The sequence below is a fragment of the Myotis brandtii genome, unplaced genomic scaffold (genome assembly GCF_000412655.1).
Source record: "Myotis brandtii unplaced genomic scaffold, ASM41265v1 scaffold478, whole genome shotgun sequence".
NCBI lineage: Eukaryota > Metazoa > Chordata > Mammalia > Chiroptera > Vespertilionidae > Myotis > Myotis brandtii.
The window spans coordinates 1,032,742-1,053,997 of NW_005368264.1; the positions used below are offsets into that span (position 1 = coordinate 1,032,742).

The 21,256-nt window shown below is 41.9% G+C and overlaps 1 protein-coding gene across 1 annotated transcript in view; it reads right to left on the minus strand.

The window, feature by feature from the left end:
- The window catches only part of OXCT1 (3-oxoacid CoA transferase 1), a 117,502-nt gene that overhangs the window by 78,616 nt on the left and 17,630 nt on the right, over positions 1-21,256 (minus strand). The window contains exons 5-7 of the mRNA XM_005876003.1: positions 17,105-17,254; positions 12,774-12,880; positions 10,336-10,396 (exon numbers count right to left, since the gene is read on the minus strand). Of these exons, the coding sequence (XP_005876065.1) occupies positions 10,336-10,396; positions 12,774-12,880; positions 17,105-17,254 (318 nt within the window). The remainder of the gene's footprint in view (positions 1-10,335; positions 10,397-12,773; positions 12,881-17,104; positions 17,255-21,256) is intronic.

Below are 21,256 nucleotides of genomic sequence, written 5' to 3' on the forward strand. Positions count from 1 at the left end.
CCTTTCACAGGGGTCGCCTAAGACCATCGGAAAACACATATATAATTACATATTGTTTTTGTGATTAATCACTATGCTTTAATTATGTTCAATTTGTAACAATGAAAATACATCCTGCATATCAGATATTTACATTAAGATTCATAACAGTAGCAAAATTACAGTTATGAAGTAGAAACGAAAATAATTTTATGGTTGGGGGTCACCACAACATGAGGAACTGTATTAAAGGGTCGAGGCATTAGGAAGGTTGAGAACCACTGCTCTAAGTGGTCTTTTCCCTTCCGTGACTCGATCTTACCAAACACATGTGGATTAGTCCCAATTACATAACACCTTTCAGCCCTCTCTTCCAGGCACTACACACACAGGTCTGCCTAGGCCTGCAACATCATCACCTGAGTGCCTAAGAGCTCCCCTTCCCCTCCCTTCTCCTGCCAGGCTCTTCCTCCCAGGTCCCGTCTCAGTAGGTGACACTCCATTGCTCAAGTCAGGCCTGGGAGTCATTTTAATCTCTGCCCTTCCTCCACCCCTACACCCCACATCCAAGGCATGGGCAAGTCTGATGGAGTCCTCTTCCAAAATATTGCCTATACCTCAATCCCACCCGCCTTCCTCACCTCCATTCCACTGGAGTCCAAACCACCATTCCTGCTTGCCTGGACCACTGGCCACCTGGCCTCCCTTATGCCACCATAAAACCCACTCCACACAAGACACCGAAACTAAAATCATGACCCTTTCATTTGCACTAAAAAAAGTCCAAGCTTCTGTAACAGCCCACAGAGCTACCTGCCTGCATGTTCAGAGTTTTGCAATTCTTACTGATGAGCATCAGAGCAACAAAGCCCTGGTGTTGTCTGGGCATGTCAGTGGCAGATGGAGCCAGGACTTAACCAGGTCTTCCAGGTGTCCTTGTCATTAAGCCACTCAATTTCCGGTGATCTATTCCCAGAAACCCATCCAGGTCTCAGTTTTCTCACTTGTCATATTGTAATAAAACGGATTCTCCTCACATCTCACCTTATGATTAAGAGAATCAAATGAGTTAATATGATACGAAAAGTGCTTTGAAACACATCATACAAAGTAATAGGAAATGCATGCTACCGTAGAAAGGGTGCTCAAGTGTGGAGTTTTCTGAGCCTTTGTTCACAAGAGGAGTTAAATGAATCTAGCCAAAATAATCAGCTTTGGTTCCTCATCACATCCAGCTGGTTTGCAGTGCTTACGAGGACTGATGCTAAAAGAGGACCATGCTAGGCTGGGGACCATGGCTAACTTCCTGATTTTAGGCTTTACCGTGACAACAAATAAAAAATAATCAGATAAATCCTACAAATGTGCTTCTGACTGAAAAGAAAATAGGACTCTAAAAGCCACGGTCTAGAGAAGGCTGAGAAATCCGCCTCACCAGGCCCAAAGTCTCTCTACTCCTCTTCCTCCTCCCTCTCTCCAGGATGTGGAGGGTACAGCTGCAGAGGACATGAAAGCCGGGGTTGTAAAGGTCTTCCAAACCCCAGGGTAGGATGACTCCAACCCTGGAAACCACCAGCCAGCAGGCACTGCAGCCACATGCTGGACACCGGTCGGGTTGGAGAACTCACGCCATCACACAGGAACCCACATTCACCTGGCTGAGCAGTTGTGTACAGGAAAGAATGGCTCTCAAGTACGAGATCAGTTCAATAGGCAAGAAAAAGCGATTTGCTCCTAATAAAATGTCCATCACTAGGCAATTATATTAAAATCAGAATGACTAACAAAGGCACTGAGATGTTAAAGAAACTGTGGGTGCACAAACAACTTGCCATCTATAATCTTCCTTTCTTCAAGGTTGCCCCCAAAACAGGCCCGCCAAATTGTAATCATTTCACTTATTTTACACCATTTCTGCTTTTATTATTCGGTTTAGTTTTTTCATTCTCTTCAAACGACTTATTTTATTTTGGTTCTACTTAAGTCCATTGGTTCTTTAAAAAAAAATAACACTGCATTGACATTTAATCTATTCAGACTACAGAAATGGAAATTAAGCTTTAAATCAAGGACCTGTAAACTTTTCCTGTAAAGACCCAGATGATATTTTAGGCTCTCTGAGCTCCATGCTTGCCTTTGTCATATATACATTTTTTTCTCTTTAAAAATCATGTTTTTATAGATTTTTAGAGAGAGAGGAAGGGAGAGGGATAGAGAGATAGAAACATTGATGAGAGGGAAAAAACATTGTTTGGCCACCTCCTGCATGCCCCCTACTGGGAATCGAGTCCGCAACCCAGGCATGTGCCCTGACTGGGAATCAAACCAGCGACCTCTTGGTTCATGCGCTGATGGTCAACCACTGAGACATAGTCTTAGCTCCTAAGCAGTACAAAAGCAGGCCATGGGGTATAGTTTACCAACATTTTCATAAATAATAACAACTGTAAGCTAACAGTACATACAGAACATATAGCAATATACAACATGAAAGCCTTTCATTCCAAAGGAATCACACTGGTTCCACAGGCTTCCTCTCCCTGAAGCAGGCACTAAAACCAGGAATGCCTATATCAGAGGAGGCTGGAGAACAGGCCTTATTTTTCATGAGGCAAAAAATTCTGCCCAGATATTTTTCCTCCTCCAACCCTGGGTGGTCAAGGATAAAAGATGTTCGCTCAGAACTAATGAAGCATCATTTGTAATGTTCATATTTATAATGAAATTTAGAAGCCTCAATTAATACAATTCGGGTTGACAAAACACAAATGTGTGAAACCTCATAAATTATAGATACAAAGCCCCAAAGCCAAAAATAGCTGGAATCAAATTCACCAATCCATCAAAAGAGGGGGATGTATGTTATTAAAAAGACTTTCTTTTAGGATCCCTGAACTAACAATGAAAAATAGCACCAAAATTCTGTAAGGATAATGGCATACAAATGACTTGATGTAATTGGTATTTCTGCTTCACAACGCAATGAGTCCATCGTACCTGAGATAATGGAACTCTCTCACACAGTCGCTGCATTGTTGCCAAGCAACAAGAAATAAAATGTCAGGATTAGTACTTGATTTGATAGACTTTTATCATCAATAACCCTATTTCTATTCTGCTATTATTCAGGATGTAAAAGGTCACTAAGCCAAGAATTATATTGAGCAATCAACAAGAGTATACCAAAAATGCAGTAAAATTAACACTGGACATTCACCAAGTCCATGTTTTTTATATTTACTGCTGTTTGGTAGAAACAGCAAATATCAACACAATAGTAATATGATGACTGATATGGTCATTTTGCCAAAATACTCAACTACAATGTGTCTTCATTAAATACATCTTCATTAGCATTCAAATAGTTTTAAACCAATGTTGCATGTGATGAAAATTTAAGGAAATAAATAGTCTTTAAATACTTCAATACTTTGAAATAAGTAGAATCAATCACTTCATTTAGTGTTAGGTTGTATAAGGATATTATCATCTGTCAAAGAATTCTATATCTGGCTAACTTTAAGGCACAACAATGTATAGATTGCTTTTTCAGAGTAATTAATTAAAAAGCATGAATAAAATCTTATAACTGGAAAACGGTAAGACAAAGAAATGTAAATTAAAGATATTACATACGTTAACAGATCTAAAAATCAGTGAATACAAATGACATCCATCACTCACTACATCCATCCCAAAATTTAACACTTGAAAAGGTGACTGTATTCTGCCTTAGGATCGAGGACTCCCAAGGTAGGTGGGAAGAGGGTTCCTTCCTTTTGTATTGTATCAAACAGCGCTCTCACCCCTTAAAAAACAAAACAAAACTGGGGAGTGTTGAACTCAGCAGGCCCACATGGATGAAGTAAAGAGAACTGGGATAAACAGTTTCTGGGCAGTCTTCCTCATTCTAACCAACTAACTAACTAACTGAAGTGGAGAGCTTTACCAGGTAAATACAAAAGTGCGGTGAAGGGCATTTAACATATTGGGCTTTACCCCGTGAGTGTCAAATTTGACATTTCAGCCAAGTTCTCATAAATATCATGTCTCCACATGCCAATCAGAGAATCGTGTGTGTGAATAAATTCCATACAGGTATGAGCAGCAGTTGCCTGTAAATGGATGTGTGTGCTTGAAACTGAATCTGTCTATTGACATGGCTGGAAGTATTTCTTTTAAGTGTATAGAAGCTTTAAATTTTTTCCTGTTTATACTTTTTCTCCATCCATGCTTTTGCTCCGGCCCTCCGGTCCAGTTTAAGAACCCATTGTGGCCCTCGAGTCAAAAAGTTTGCCCACCCCCGGTATAGAAGCTTTAAATTTTTTCCTGTTTATACTTTTTTCCCCTCTTACTGTCTCTCTTGGAAAAATTTTGAGTTTCATGCTTTCGAAACTGCAATATCATAAGGCATTAGTACTCTGAAGATTAGAAATGAGAGAAATGTAAGAGGGGAGGAATTATGTTTATCCTTTAGGCATTGTCATTTTCTCTAAAGCAGGAGGGCAGATAACCAAAGTCTCTAAAACACAAACAGTAATTGGCCTGCTTGGTGGAGATTAAACGTTCACAGGATCCACTGACGGGACTGAGTCCTGGGGTGACAATCCACTGTGCTCCCCCTTCCACTGGAGAGGGAAATGACAGCCCCTTCCATCACTTCTGCTGAACTATTCATGAGGAGTTACCAACGTCAAGTTCTCCAAACAGGGCCAGAGAGGCACAAAGGCCAGGACACTCCAATCTCAAAATCACATGCTTCACTCATCCAGTTTTAGAGTCAGATCTAGGCCTAACCATCTCTTGGGAACAACTGCAAAATGAACTAAGAATATGAATTGTATTTCACATAGCCTCGGAAGAAGATGTAGCCATAACTCTCAAGAAAGTTACCCTCACGTAAGAATCCACAGACAACCACCTCGCACTGAAGAAAGGAGGGTGTTGGCCAATTTTTCAAACCCACCAGGAAGGCTCCCGCCCCAATCTTTACTCTCGAGACCCTCCTCAGTCCTACTGGCCAGATGGCTGCCTGTCACAGGTACCCATCAGGCTTCCTTGATTCCCTGAGGTCTTTATTCAAAGTCATCTCATGAGACCTGTTACTGAGCACCCTGCCTAAAATTTCAGTTTCTTCTCCAGACATTTCCTAGCCCCCTTTCTGCTTTGTTTGTCCTCTTTAACATTTAATCAATATCTAACCCACATATATCTTATTTATTGTATCTCATGGCAGAATGTCATGTTTCTCTGTTTTGGTCACTGATGTACCTGCAGAACCCAGAACAGTGCCAGGCACACTAGAATCTCTGAGCTTCATTGAACTTTCCTTAAAAAATCATTGAGTTATAACATCTGGTGCTTGTTAAAAAATAATAGAGGATGCCCTGTCAGTGTGGCTCAGTGGTTGAGCAACAACCTATGAACCCAGGAGGTCACGGTTTGATTTTTGGTCAGGGAACATTCCTGGGTTGAGGGCTCAACCCCCAGTAAGGAGGGGCGGGGAGGTGCAGGAGGCAGCTGATCAATGACTCACTCTCTTCATTGATGTTTCTATATCTCTCTCACTCTCACTTCCTCCCTGAAATCCATTAAAAGAAACATAGTTTAAAAAACAAGAGGAGGAGAAAGAATGAGCTAGGGTTGTAGATGGGGCAGGAGTGACTGTAGATTGGCAGACACCAGAGCTGGGGGACTAGCTCAGAGGGTTCATTACACTCCTGATTACTACAGTGGATGTTCACCATCCTTCAAGTAAATATTATAAAGAAAAGGTTTAATATCATTTAACTGTCTTCTCTCCTCACCCACCAATCAGAAACAACACGTCTCTGCTCAGCAGGCCGGCAGATGTCCCCCTAATCCTTCCCTCTGGTTAATCCGTACAGAAAGGTGGCAGGCGTTGGTACAGAACACAGAAGCCATCATTCCCACAGCTTGGCTCTCATGACAAGAAAAAAGCTTAAGATATCAATATGGAAAATATGTCCAGACCTTGACTTAGATTTTTTTTTAAAGCAAGGGATCGATGAGCACAATATTCCTGCTAGTGGTTATCTCTGCAGGGGAGGGAGGCAGATGAAAATGAGTGTGGACCATCCTCTCCTTCTCATGTCAGGTGGGTTCACAGTGTTGAATTCATTATGATGCCTCCCAACTCACGCGGACTCCATGTACTTACTAGTTGTGTGCATCAAGCACCTCATGTGTGTATGTTACATATCACAGAAATCAGGCTTTCACAAGCAAATATGCAAATATATAAATATATCATAATATAAATAAAATAACTTTATGTGGAATCAGGCCTAAACTGGCAGTCGGACATCCCCTGAGGGGTCCCGGACTATTACATATCACAGAATTCATGCTTTCACAAGCAAGCAAATATGCAAATATATAAATATATAATAATATAAATAAAATAACTTTATGCGGGATCGGGCCTAAACTGGCAGTCGGACATCCCCTGAGGGGTCCCGGACTGGAGAGGGTACAGGCTGGGCTGAGGGACACCCCCTCCCATGCACGCTTTTCATGCACCGGGCCTCTAGTAATATAAATAAAATAACTTTATTGAAGTTGTGATCATAAATACCCTGATTTTAACTAAAAGCTGAAATTAGCCAGGATATGAAAAGGCTTTGGGGAAATGTTGCTGTCTTCTACCACCAGCCAGGCACAAGCTGGATGAAGTCGCTGGGTGATTTGGTCGCCGGCAGCGTCAGATGGCAGAGTCAGACGACCTCCGCTGACAGCAAAGGCAGGACGGGCTGCTCGCAAGAGACACAGTGTCAACAGTCTCCTGAGTGAAGCACCCTGTCCCTCCCTGCAGGCTTTCTATTATAAGTTGCTTTTTTAATAAAAAATGTAGAAACAGATCGCTTCTCCAAGAAAACAAGGATGGTGGAATATGCACCCAGGAGACGGGCAGGATGCGCAGGAAGTGAGGGTGGGTAACAGGAGTCCTCCCAAAGCCAAATGAATTCCCCTGGGCAGACTTGACAGTCTGGCTCTGCTTATTACACACCCAGACGCTCCCAAGCTGCTCCCGGCTGCCTTGTGAAGTTCATCAGCACAGACTTCCCCCACTCAGAGGGAGGTCCAGAAATAGCACTGTCTGGCCTAAAAAGAGAAGCATCTTTCTGGCATGTGAGCCAGTGTGTCCACCCACTTGTACTTATTTTTCCCAAGTAACTACCGGTTCCTTAAGAGGGGAAGAACGACACAGCCAGCATCCGCTATGTCACAACCTTGTGGCGAGGCGTGCGGATGGCTACGGGTTTTAAGAGACAGCCCTGGCTGGTATGGTTCAGTAGGTTAAGTGACGTCCCAGGCACTGAAAGGTTGCTGGTTCGATTCTTGGCAGAGCACATGCCCAGGTGAGTATCGGAAGCAACAGATCAATGTTTCTCTCTCGCATCAATGTTACTCTCTCTCCCTCCCTCTCCCTCTCCCTTCCCTTATCTAAAATCAATAAAAACAATGTTTTTAAAGCAAGAGACAGAGTGTATATTCCTTTGCCACCCTACTTCTAAGTCCAAACATTTTAAGATGTCTAAGGGAATCATCACTAATATTTATATACTTATAGTTCTAACCTCCTTAAGTCTCAAGTGACAGGACGTGACAGGGGAAAGGTGGGAAGATGCAGCACTGTGGAGTGGCAGTGGCTTCAGGAGACAGGCTCTAACCCAGACCTGCTACTGGAAAGTCCTCCATGTCCTTCCTCATCTATAAGAGAAAGAAGATACGCTCAGAGTTCTACAACAAAGCCTTGTCTGAGACGTAGGGTGTCGTCACTGGCAGTTCCCACTGCTTCCGATGCTGCCGTCTCGGAATAGTCAATCACCATGTTTAGGGAAATTTGTGGAAAACTGCAAAGTTTAAAGAGGCTCCACAATAGAATAAACAGAGTCTAAGAGAAAGACTGAAGGAAGCCATAGACTATGGCATAGAGGAATATATTGGTCAAAAAATCTCCCTCTCTGCTTGATTCCAACAGTTAGCGTTGAAATGGGCTACCTCCAGATTTTTGATCTTTCAAAAGTTTGAAACATCACCCATGTATGATGATTTGAGAGTATTTCATAAAGTAATGGGACAAAAGCAGACACCCTGGGATCAATCTTTCTAGGGTTCCAGCCAAGCTCCATGCGCTGTGCGACATCAGGTGTGTAACTTCATCTTTCTGTGTATTCAGTCCTCGTCTGTAAAACGGGGATAATAATGGCTCCTACCTCACCTCACAGGACTATTGTGAGGATTCAAATAATAATGTACACAAAAAAATACAGCAGTGACTAATCTATACTAAATACATGCTGATAGTAGCTATTATTATTATTAATATTTCACAGGCAGGAGAACATGTGTATAATTGATGTTCTCTGAAGACTCCTCTTAAATACTACACTTCAGAGACCAGGTCAAAATCACCGTCATGCTAGAGTCACTGTACAGTAGAGCAGGACAGGGCTAGAGGGAAGGGTTATGGAACCCTGGAGGCCAACCCTGGGGTGCACCGGACATAGCACGGAAGAGGAGCTGACGGTCCAGGATGTCCACTATACTCAGGATAATCCAAAGTCACAAAGTCAAAATAGACTTTTCGTATCAGAAAATACCCAATCTACTCATCATTCCAGATTCCAAACTGTGTCCTACTTATGAGTTCTTACAATTCAACCTACCAACACGTGAACCTTCTACCGTGAGCATGCAGAGGGCCAGGCCGACAACAATCTACTGTCTGGGGAGCTGTTCTGCTTATATTCCTAAACTACCATGACACATTAGAGTTTACTTCATTGTCATCCATTTAAATTGTAGAGTCACATGTGGCTAGGGGCTCCCATATTGGACAGTGCAGGTTGGTCCACTGGGAGTGGCTGTCAGTAGGACTGTATTAAAGGGATCCTAATGACAGCCTGGCGCTGACAGGAAAAATAAGATGGATATTTATTAACACATCTATTTCAAACTAATTTCCATAAATCTTTTAATTGCAATGCTGCTTTAGTTCTATAGATGATAGATCAGACGTGTGTTCAGAATCAGGGATAGGCCTTAATCATATTTGCGGCCGCAGTCACAGTATTTGCTCTCCTATTCCCTTCCACCAAAGAGAACCTCTCTTTCTAACATCTGATTCTCAGATACTTGAGTGTCATTTTCTGCTCTTGGAAGAAATAAAATTGGCTGGAAAGAACCAGATTATAAAAGAAAGAAAGAAAGAAAGAAAGAAAGAAAGAAAGAAAGAAAGAAAGAAAGAGGACTTTCTGACCAGTTTGGCTCAGTGGATAGAGCGTCGGCCTGCTGACTGAAGGGTCCCGGGTTCGATTCCGGTCGAGGGCATGTACCTTGGCTGTGGGCACATTTCCAGTAGGGGGTGTGCAGGAGGCAGCTGATTGATGTTTCTCTCTCATCGATGTTTCTAACTCTCTATCCCTCTCCCTTCCTTTCTGTAAAAAATCAATAAAATATATTTTTTTTAAAAAGAAAAGAAAAAAAAAGGACTTTACCCAGGATAATACTTAATGCCCCTCAGTACTTAGAGGCGAAATATTGACTTTTGGCAGTTTTACAAAAGTATATAAAATCAAGAGGGTTAAACCATCAATTATTTTAAGCTACGTTATAGGCCTTTCTTCAGTAATTTACAGATGTGTGCCATGACAGGTCATCAAAATGATTCAATAAGTAATAAAAAAAAAACATTACACAGAGAGAGTAAACCACATTATCTATTTTAAATGAAGAAACTATACCAAAGCCATTGCTAAAGAAACCACCAGACCTGAGTTGAAAGTACCACATCCCCCAGCACTTTAAAAACAATACACTTTACTTTCTAAAAGAGGAATAGAACTGTAACATTCGATTGTGTCAAAAATACCACTGTACTGCCTCCATGAGATACCATTCTGGCCACTGTATGCAGGAATCAAAGAATGTCACGCACAATACCGCCATCTTCCCTAGAGAATCCACAGTTTCTAACACAGTATGAATGAACTTCTCCTGATACAAACAACTATTTTCCGGGGGCTCTGTCTATAAAAAGTCATGTTGGGACTGCACCCGAGAAGCTGTATTTTACCCAAGGACCAGAGATGTTCATGAGCTGGTCCCATCATATTCTGGTGAGACTCTCACAGCCAGAAAGCAACAATCACAGCAAAATTTCAGCTATCGTATATTCAAATCGAATCCTCCCATATCCCAAACAGAAAGGCTGTCGTTGTGTGTCCTCCAAAAATGAAATGAACGGCTGTGCTTTTTCTTGAACTAATAATAATACAACATCAAGTTGAAAATGAACACCAGGAAATCGGTGAGCACCCCCACACTTACCTCCACCACTGTGGTTCCCGCAGCTTTGCACATGGGCAGGTTGAAATTCCGGGCACTTTTCCTACACAATGAAACGGGAAAGAAGATCAAAAGTCAGAAGTGTCTCCTTCAACTTTAATTACAGACTAAAGGAATGTCTATAAACTAAGAACCTGCGAATCTTTTCAGAAAGAGTGTATCATATCTTCTGTCGACAAAGTTCTCTTTTTTCTTGCTTTTTATTTTTTCTTCCAATTATAGTTTCCCTTCGATTAAAGTTCTATAATTATTTCATAAGTAAAAACAATATGATACCCACTTCACTTCACTCAATAATATAGCTTTTTATAAGGCTGAGGGGCTATTTTTCATATTCAACATGCAGATTTTCCACAGAAAAATAAAATGGATAGTAATACATCTATTTGAAACCAATTTCCCTAAACCTTTTCATTGGGATGCTGCTTTACTTCTATAGTTGAAGAGTTCACTAAACTTGCTCTATTAAAATAGTAAGGGAAAGTAGCAAGGACTGTATAGGAGAGGGTACAGTATTTCTATTTTCTATTAAGGAGAAGCCTACTGCTGAAATTAAGTACAACATTCATTGGTAACTTGTGAGTCACCTGCAAAGGTCATCCTGGAAAGCCAATTTCCAATGAAAGTACAACACCCACATCAGACACGGAGGTATGAAAATGTCAAGAAGGTGCCAATTTCGCTGATGATTTTGCATTCCCAAGTTCCTGCACCAATGTACTTCCTCTAACCATAAAAATGTATATATATGTTTGTTTCTGAGAGTGTACGGTGATAGAAAATCTTCTTTGATAAAGGGCACTAAGTCACACTATGGTTTACTGGAGCTTTCAGGCCACCGATGCCTATTTCACTTGGATTCAAGGACAGGTGTAAGGACAGGTGTGTCCTTGTGTGCTCCCAAGGCAGAGTGGCAGGAGGTGGGGGCGTGCAGGGCACCCCCACTTTAACCTTGGCCTAGACAGACCTCTGCACCAGGTGTCCACTCTTCTAAAGTCAGTATCTTAAGAATCGAAGTGACTTGACCATGGGTGATATGCGCTCTCATTTCACATCAAAGCGTAATGTGTACTTGAACCACAAGCATAAAGCCTGTGCTTAAAATAGCCCTGTGCAGTGCTTAGATACTGGGGCCAGGCAATGGAGCACGGGATAAATTCGTGGAAATATTTTAAATAATTCATCTCCATTTGCTGCTATACAATTTCATTACTTTTTTTTTAAATAGCAATTGAACTTCGCAAACAATACACCAATGTGTCAAGTGCAATAGATATGATGCAAAATGTCTTCTGTAATGGCCAAAGTTAGCTGTAATTCCAAAAACATTGAATTCAAGAAATCAAACATAGTATAAATATTATAAGTTCTTCAGAAATGAATAAAAACAGTGTGAGAGTGGTCACTGAGTATTTAGCTGTGATCGCACAAAAGCTGCATTTGATAAAGATAAAAAATTGCTAACTAAAAGCAATAAATGACAATATTATGAGAAAAAAATGATTTCTATAACCTAATAGGTGAAATTTTTAATACCAAACATTTTGAAAAAGTTTTTTTAACTTTATGCATATATTGAAAGGTGGTATAATTTTTAAAAAACAACTATATAATCTATAAATCCAAAATATTAAATACTTAGTATTAAGCAAGCTTATGATAATCAAAAGATCTTCAAGTCTATTAAGCATATCTTCGGCCATGCAGTTAATGAGAATAGAAATTGAGCACTATTAAGACTTCTAGTAGACAGCAATAAGACCGGAAAAGGCCTGACATAAGTAATTACTAGCAATATCTTTCCAGAACATCAAAGTAACTTGGGCATTTGAAGACAGTGCATGTAAATAACAATCTACAATAATAAAAGCATAATATGCTAATTAGACCAGATGTCCTTCCGGACAACCTTCCAGACAAAGCCTGGGCTGTGAGGGAAGCCCCGGTTCTGGGTACCAGAGGGAAGCCGGTGGAAGGAAGGCCTACTCTTGCATGAATTTCATGCATTGGGCCTCTAGTATCAAAATAAAATGTAATTGTGTGCTTTTCTCATATTTTGTAAGCATGTCAATATTGTAATAGGTCTTGGCAACTAAAATACATGGAGGAAAACATAATTTGTATGGGACTAAATTCAAGGGTATATAGGTGAAAATACTTAACAAGCAGAGCAACATGGACATCCACCAATCAGAACAGACTCCCACCAGTACTCCATACCAGTGAGACCACTGTTCATACACACACACACATACATGCACACGCACACACGCATGCTATTTATTTTCAGCCATTTTAAAATAAAATTTTAAATACCAAACACATCAAGATATCCATTTTGTAATCATAACTTAAGATATATTGAAATATTAAGTAGCTGAAATGCACTACATGAGTCTTTTTTAAGGCCATCACACTACCTGAAAATGATGTTTCCTGCACGGTCTGCCTTCCAGGCTTTCACCAAGGCAAAATCCCCTGTAATTGCTTCCTCCAAAATAAAATGTTGACCATTGAACTCCCTCACCTGCAGGAGATAAAGGGGGCGCTGTCAGGTATTTGCACAGCTGCTGTTTGGTTGTGATATGAGCTCTGATAAAGGCAGATAAGAGGGGCACAAGCTTAGCTGGGAAAGGTTTCTCAGAGAGAGAAGAATCTAAAGGGAGACCCGAAGGATGAGTGTGGTAGGCAACTGGGACTGAGTGAAAGTGCTGGAAGGGGGAACTGAGGGAACAGCATGTGCAAAGGCTCAGTGACAACCGAGAGCTCGGTCAACTTGAGGAACTGAGCTATGACTGTGTATGTCAGTGTTCACTTTATTACTTGTGTCCATACGTTATGTATTGAACATAATATCTGTCCCTCTTTCCCCATTCCCCAAGGAAAAAACTATACAATGTACTGTTTATGTAAGTGAAATGGTTCTGCCCTACCTGGTTTGGCTCAGTGGATAGAGCATTGGCCTGTGGACTGAAGAGTCTCAGGTTCGATTCTGGTTAAGGGCACATGCCTGGGTTGCAGGCTCAATCCCCAGTAGGGGGTGTGCAGGAGGCAGCCAATCAATGATTCTCTCATCACTGATGTTTCAATCTCTCTCTCCCTCTTCCTTCCTTTCTGAAATCAATAAAAATATTTTTTAAAAGAATAAAAATAAATGAAATGGTTTTAAAAGTCCATTCACCTCTCCTAATTCATATATAATCATCTGTTGAAATTTTAATTGGAATTCCTAGAATTTGTAGAGGAATTTAGAGAGAACTGGCACACTATATGGTCCCACCCATAAGCATAATATTTTTTGAAGTCTCTTTTACTTCTTTCAATCGTTTTGCAATTTTCACTCCAAAAGCTTTGTATATGTTTTTAGGATTTAGTCACAGGTACCTCATAGCTTCTGATGCTACTATGAATGCGATATTTTATTCTATTATACCTTCTCTTCTGGTTCTAATGGAATGCTATTGACTTGTATATGTTTACTGCCATTAGTTCTACTATGAATGGAGGGGTCGGGGTGAAGAAGGGAAGAAGCTTAAAGCAAAACTATGTCACGGCCCTGGGAACACCGTGGAAGCTGTGCTCCATCCATCACTATGAGGATGGGAGCCATTTACACACAGCACTCCATTCCCATTACCACTGCACCCCCTAGTGGACAAGCAGCATGCGTTTTATAGAAAGCTGCCGTAGAAAGTTTGGGTACATTAACTTCTTTAACTATACTATGGTTTAAAACTGAAATTCTTTCTTTTTTTTTAATTATTTCTTAAACAACAGCTTCCTTAAAGACATTATCCCACCTTCCTTCTAGAAAATATTGAATTTATGGAATCAGTGATAAATGAGGATCTCATTTAATAAAAACTTAGGCAAGTTATATAAAAGATATTTGTAAGCTGCATATCAATATCTAGGTTTTTTTTAAAGGGTATTATGTATTTAAGAGTCATTACTGTGAGCATCAATGATAACGTTTACATATGGAGTGTTTTACATACAGATCTAGAAAACTACATATAGATCTAAATATATGCTAACCCCGGGAAAAGTACATTTTTAAAAATTGGCTTTTTAAATTTTAATTATATAATTTCCTGACGGATCTACGCACTAGCAGTTGGTGAGTTTTAGTTATTATTCTAAAATTTTAAAAAAGGGAAGGAATTGGTTTTGTCTAACTGGCCACTATACTCACTTGAAAGACTTGTGCATTTCATGGCCTCAACTTCATCTTCCAGTCCTTTCTTGAATCCACTCCAGTCAAATTTTCATCACTCCAGAAAAACCCTCTACTCTAAAAGAATTACTCTTTAAAGTCACCAATGACCTCTGTGTCCAGATCCGATGGTCACTTCCCAATACGCTATTACCCCACCTCGGCACACGCTGACACATTTGCTCACACACTCCTTTGTAAAATGTCCCATCTTTCAAATCGCCTGGGTTTCCCCTTCACTCACTAGACACTTTCCCATTCTTTTTTCCTGCTCCTTCAAGCCCTCTTCCCTACCTTTATATGCAAACGAGGTGTTCTCTCTCTGCTCTCCAACCCTAGCCACTCATCTAGTCCCAAAGACTTGAATACTATATGCCGATGCCTCTGAGTTCCCATCCCGAGTGGAGCCTACTGCGCGCCTCCTCTTGGAGCACAGTGGACGTCTTCAAGGCACCAGTCTCTGCCAGAGCTCTTCGCTGACCCCCATGCCCGGCCCCTCTCAACAAGCAGCATATTTGATTCTGTCTTCTCTTCCAGCCACCACAATCCACCAGTCAATCCTGTTGGCTTTACTATGAATATATATCCCTATCCCAACCACTCCTCACCAATTCCACTTTACCTTCCCACCTGGATTAATGCAACAGCCTCTTAATACCTTTCACTGCTGCTGCTCTTGGTCCCTGCAAAAAAAACCTCACTTCCCCACAGCTACAACTTGCCAAAATGTAGCTCAGATCACATCACTCCCCCCCAACTTTCCGCTGGCCACTCACCACTCTCAGTAAAATCCACACTCACATGATCTAGCTCCTGTCTCTCTTCAACCTTCAATCCCACTGCTCTCGGCCTCACTAACTCTGTTCCAGTCTCACCACCCTGCTGTTCCACACACAGGGCAAGCCTGCCTCAGAACCTTGTCCTCCTTCTGCCTTCTGACTAGATCACAACCCTGTGATCTTTGCCCAGCTCTTTCTCCTATTTTATTCAGGTCTCTCTACCAATGTCACCTTCACAGTGGTTTCCCTAACCCTACTTGAAACACTGCCTTCGTGGCCACTGATCCCTCTCTCTGTCCTGGCCCTACTTGATTGACATGTGTGTTTGTCTATTCATTCCCTGTCAGTTCCTCTACCACAGGGGCGACTTGGTCTAGACGCCCCTTTTCCAAAGTTCCTGGAAAAGAGAAACTCAACAAATGTCACTGAATTAAGGAATTCACTCACTTCCCCTTCCTATGATAAGCAAGGGAAATAAAGAGCTAATAGGAGTTGTTTCAAGACAAAATTACAAAACTACTAGATTCATGCACCCGACTCAAGGCAGAAATGAACCCAGATATTCAGGACAGAGTCTAGTGTATCCTGTGTTTCCCAGGGTGAGTTAATGCTAGCGAGCTCCTCAAGTATTAACCCAATTCTCTGTCCATCTTTACCTATATTCTTAAGATCCATTGTAATAATTAGACTCTTGCCTTTTACTTGGTCAAGAACTTTGGAAGTTTAATTAGGCATTAAAGATAGAATATCAAAAATGTCAACAAAAGCCAAGGTCACCTTGATCAGAACAGCAAGGCTCCAGGTGAAGGGCCTGCTCAGAGGACATCAGGGCACAGGTTCGAGGACCTTGCATCTTCCCTCAGAAAGGGGGTGCAGAGCTAACATCTCCATGAGCAGAAAGTTGATAAGAGATCACCCCTTGATTCTAAGTGTCCACTTTCTAGAGACAAGCTGAGCATCTCTGCAACCTGTGCTCATTTCCTGGAGTCAGGGGGGCAGGGAGATGGGAAAGATGCTAAAAGCCCAATCATGAAGTATGGGCCTGTGTATGCTCAGAAGTTGCCTCAAATCTAAGGCACATCAAATATCTAGAGTTTATTTAATGATAAGCTTATTTAACATATTTTTCAAATTATTATTATTAATCATTTGTTTGTTTATTACCTTTTTGAGGGACTAAGAGCCTGTTTGAGTTCTATGCTTTCCTAGTATGTGTGTGAAGTTACCCCCTATCCAGTACTTTAAACAAAATGAAGTTATTCAGCCTAAAGCTCAAGTGTGTCCAGTGTACAAAATGAAGGTGATAATGTGAGCTCCCCATTCATTCCACTACAGAATTCCGTATTTTAATGTTGAGGATAAACTTGTGATTGCCTGGGCTTTTTCTCATCCTTCAATTGCACAAGAGGCCTGAGCATGAAGCCTTTAATAGCATTTATATCAGGTAGCTACTCTACTTTCCTCATAAGCATAATGAGCAATTATAACGATTCCTACATTGGTAAAAATTTAATCTTAACTCACACATCTTACACAGTTAGAGTTTTTTCTCATTTACTTAATCTGGTTTCTCTGTATGATTTGAATGAATAGCAGACGCTCAGTTTTAGCTGGAAATCATACCTAACGTATTTATGCTAATGAATGGCAGTGCTTGTTCTCACATAGAGGTGGCTTTATACTGATTTCCCCAACGAGTCACCAGAACCCTGTGCTCACGGTGGGGTCGGGTGTCCCCTGGATGACCGCGTCCTACCTCTCGTGGCTTACTGGCAATGGCGATGCTGCCATCCTTGTTGTACTTGATCGGCGCCCCTCCTTCTTGCACCAGCGTCCCATAGCCTGTGCTGGTGTAAAAGGCAGGAACTCCAGCGCCGCCGGCACGAATCCTCTCTGCAAGGGTGCCCTACAGGTGAGCAAGCAACACCCCACAAGGTCAGTACGCATCCCTCTGCACGTGGACACAGAGCATTCACACACGGTGCCTACTCTCTAAAGTAGCGGTTCTCAACCTGTGAGTCGCGACCCCTCTGGCGGTCAAATGACCCTTTCACAGGGGTCGCCTAAGACCATCCTGCATATCAGATATTTACATTACGATTCATAACAGTAGCAACATTACAGTTATGAAGTAGCAACGAAAATAATTTTATGGTTGGCTCACAACATGAGGAACTGTATTTAAAGGGCCAGAAGGTTGAGAACCACTACAAAGGATTACCATTCCAAGCGGTACCTAGCATGGTAAGTTGGTATATTTCACTAACAACTTATGCTAGGAGATTAATTTAAAACAATTACTGCCTCTCTAGATAACAACCTTTCTATTCTATTTTTTTTCTTTTTTTATGTATTTTTTTCCTTTGATTTTTAGAGAGAGAGGAGGGGAGAGGAAGAGAGCAAAACATCGATGTGAGAGCAACATCAGTGGGTTGCCTCCTATACACACCCCAGTTGGGGACTGAACCTGCTACCCAGGCATTGTCCTGACAGGGAATCAAACCGGCAACCTTTCAGTGCACGGGACAATACCCAACCAACTGAGCCACGCCAGCCAGGGCAGCCTCTCTATTCTTAATCCACAACATGTAACTGCTTATTCGCATAATCACGCTTTCACCTTCCATGTCGCCTGCTGGCTTCGACAACATGTCAACGTCAGTCTATTTGTACTATTTTTAAATGAGTTTTCAAATCTGACACATGTAACTTCAACTATATATATTAAAAATCACAAAAGTAAGTTCTGGGTTTTACTGTGTGCTATATGCAGGTATGGCCTGAATCTTATCATCAGTAATAATGAACAATTATTGTGGAATAATATAAAATGTTCAAATTTATCTAGAATGTATTCTAAACCATTCTCGTAAGTATTTGATCTACAATATTACCTAACTAAGGAAAAATCCAAAGTACAACATATAAGTAAACTGGTTTTTATTTTATTTTTATTTTTTAATATACTTTTTATTGTTGATAGTATTACAGATATCACCCCTTTTCCCCACTTTACTCCCTCCTCCCAGCCCCTATCTCCCCACCATGTTTTCACTATGCTATTTATTGCCCATGTCCATGGGCTATACCTGTAGGTATATAAGTTCTTTGGTTTATCTCTTCTTATCCCCCCAACCCCACATCAAGGTATGTCAGTCTGTTCCATGCCTCTCTGCCTCAGGTCTTATTCTGTAAATTGGTTTTTAAAAACCAAGAGTCCTTCAAATTTTGTTTCAGAGGACAAACAGCTGTAGGCAAAGTTTCTTTGTATCTTTCATTGGTCACCTTCATTTCCCAGCTCCCTCCCACCTCCAACTGCCTTTCCACCGAGTCTGCCAGAAGGCAACAAACTCCAACAGCACATTCCAACACCCTCTCCACCACTGAGGGCTGTGGTTACGGTCCAGCTACATCCTAGTCACGCTGGACAGCTAAATGGCTAATCAGTAGTAAGAATGAGGTTAGGTATTAATGGCAGGGTGTTAATATTGTCCCAACCTGAAACCAATGTTCTACTTTAACTGGGACCTAAACTCAAAGAAGGAACTAATGACTAGCATTTGAAACACTGAGGCATTCAAGCACGTGGGATATTCTGGGGAAGGGGGGGCCTTGGGGCTTCACTGAAAATATGTATAGATAAAACGCTGTTCTACCCTATCCAAAGGATGAGATGACTCTACTCTGTGTTCCGGGTATTTTAAGTTACCAACATGCACAAAAATTCAATCCTCAAACCAGCCCTAGGTTAGAATATGGTTTATGTCCACCCACCCTAAATACTTCACTCCTTGTGTGTCCCACTGGGCAAGAGCCTGAAAACAGAATGTTTCTGCAGGCAGGAGTTCCGCAGAAACCACCAAGCCCCACATCCACCCCAAAAGGAGCCCTGATCCCCAACTCTTCATCTACACTCCCTCCTGACTCTCAGGCCACCAAACAAGTTGCCACTACATTGAGGAGGGAGACCCTGACCTCTTCAGCTTAAAGAAAGAATGTAAAAGAAATATTAAGGAAGCTTTTCAGACCAAGATAGTAGCGTAGGCAAACACGCCTGTACTCACAGCCTCCCACAACCACATCAAAATTACAACTAAAATACAGAACAACCGCCTGACCGGTTTGGCTCAGTGGATAGAGCATCGGCCTTCGGACTGAAGGGTCCCAGGTTCTATCCTGGTCAAGGGCATGTACCTTGGTTGCGGGCACATCCCCAGTGGGGAATGTGCAGGAGGCAGCTGATCGATGTTTCTCTCTCATCGATGTTTCTGACTCTCTATCCCTCTCCCTTCCTCTCTGTAAAAAATCAATAAAAATATATTTTTTAAAAAAATACAGAACAACCATCATCTAGAACCACCAGAAAGCTGGCTGAATGGAAGCCCTACAACTAGAAAAGTAAAGAAGAAAGCACACTGAGACTGGTAGGAGGTGGGGAAGCACAAAACAGGCTGGTACAGCACCCACGTGTGCCGCTTTTTTAATCGGGAGGAAGACCGTCTCTGCAGAGGCCACCAGGAGGAGCAAGGAGTCCCAGCCCCACACCAGACCCCCAGCCCAGGGTCCCAGAGCTGGGAAAAGAAGTCCCTGCGGGCAGTAAGAACTATGAGCTGTAAAAACCAGTGTGGATTGGGGCTCAGTGACACAGAGGCTGCTGGAGACCCAACTGCCCCTCTTAAAAGGCTGGCACCACAAACTGAACTTACAAAGTCCTGCTTCTTCTGAGCTCCAGTGCTGGGGTGAGGCTCTGAGGAACACAGACACATATGAGGAGGAACTGGATTGTCTGGCATTGGGGCAGGAACTCAGGGGTGGCTTTCTACCAGACAGAGGTGCTCACAGGGATCATTGTTCCTATGCTGGGACCTCCCTGGTCACAGGGCTGACTATCAGCTTCTGTTTGCTCCACCTTGTTGATTCCCTGAGACCCCGCCTCATTCAATTTACAACCCCACCCAAGCTGTTGCATATGAATGACCTGTCCTTGCTCAGGCTAAAATCTCTCAAACAAGCTGCAGATGGGTCTGGGAGCCCCAAACCTATCAATAAAAGACCCAAGACTTGGTACAGCACCAGCCTGCCTTGCTTCACAGTTGGGCCTCATGTGAGCACTTCCAAATCTGATACAAAGAGGAGGAATCTGCAGATCTCTCTGTAGCTCCTGCTGAGTGGCCCCAGGCAGTGGCTGACTTTACTCCTCCCTGGAGACCCAAGAGCCAGTGTACCCAGTGGTCAGTGTCAGACCATAACAGATTATAACTCTACACATCCATAAACAAACTCAAGGGGCAGACTCAGTGAGCACCAAAGCCCCATTGAAGTAAGTCCTGCTCCATAAGGGTGTCTCCTGCACAGCAGCTCACCCACTGTAGTCACAGCTGGTTCTCACAGCCAATTGGCCTGGAGGTCAATTCCTCCCAGTGACACCAACAGCAATCAAGGCTCAACTACAACAAAACTGTGCACACAGCCCATAAAGGGGTGCACCTAGAGTATCCATCCCAAGTGATTGGGGAGTCTGAGCCACTGGGTCCTATAGGACACCTACTACATGAGGCAACTCTATCAACTCAAGGAGACATAGCAGCTCTACTCAATACATAGAAACAAACAAAGAGAAACAGCCAATATGCGGAGACAAAGAAACATGTCACAAATGAAAGAAACTGAAGAAAGTAAACTACTGGATATAGAGTTCAAAACCACAGTTATAAGGTTACTCAAAAATCTTCTAGAAACCTCCAAGGGACTTAGTGAGACCTTTGAGGATCTTAGTGAGAATGCCAAAAAAATGGAAAAGGACCATTCAGAAATTAAGTGTACACTAACTGAAATAAAGAATAATATACAGGAATTCAACAGTAGACTAGAGGATCCTGAGAATCAAATCAACGATTTGAAATATGAG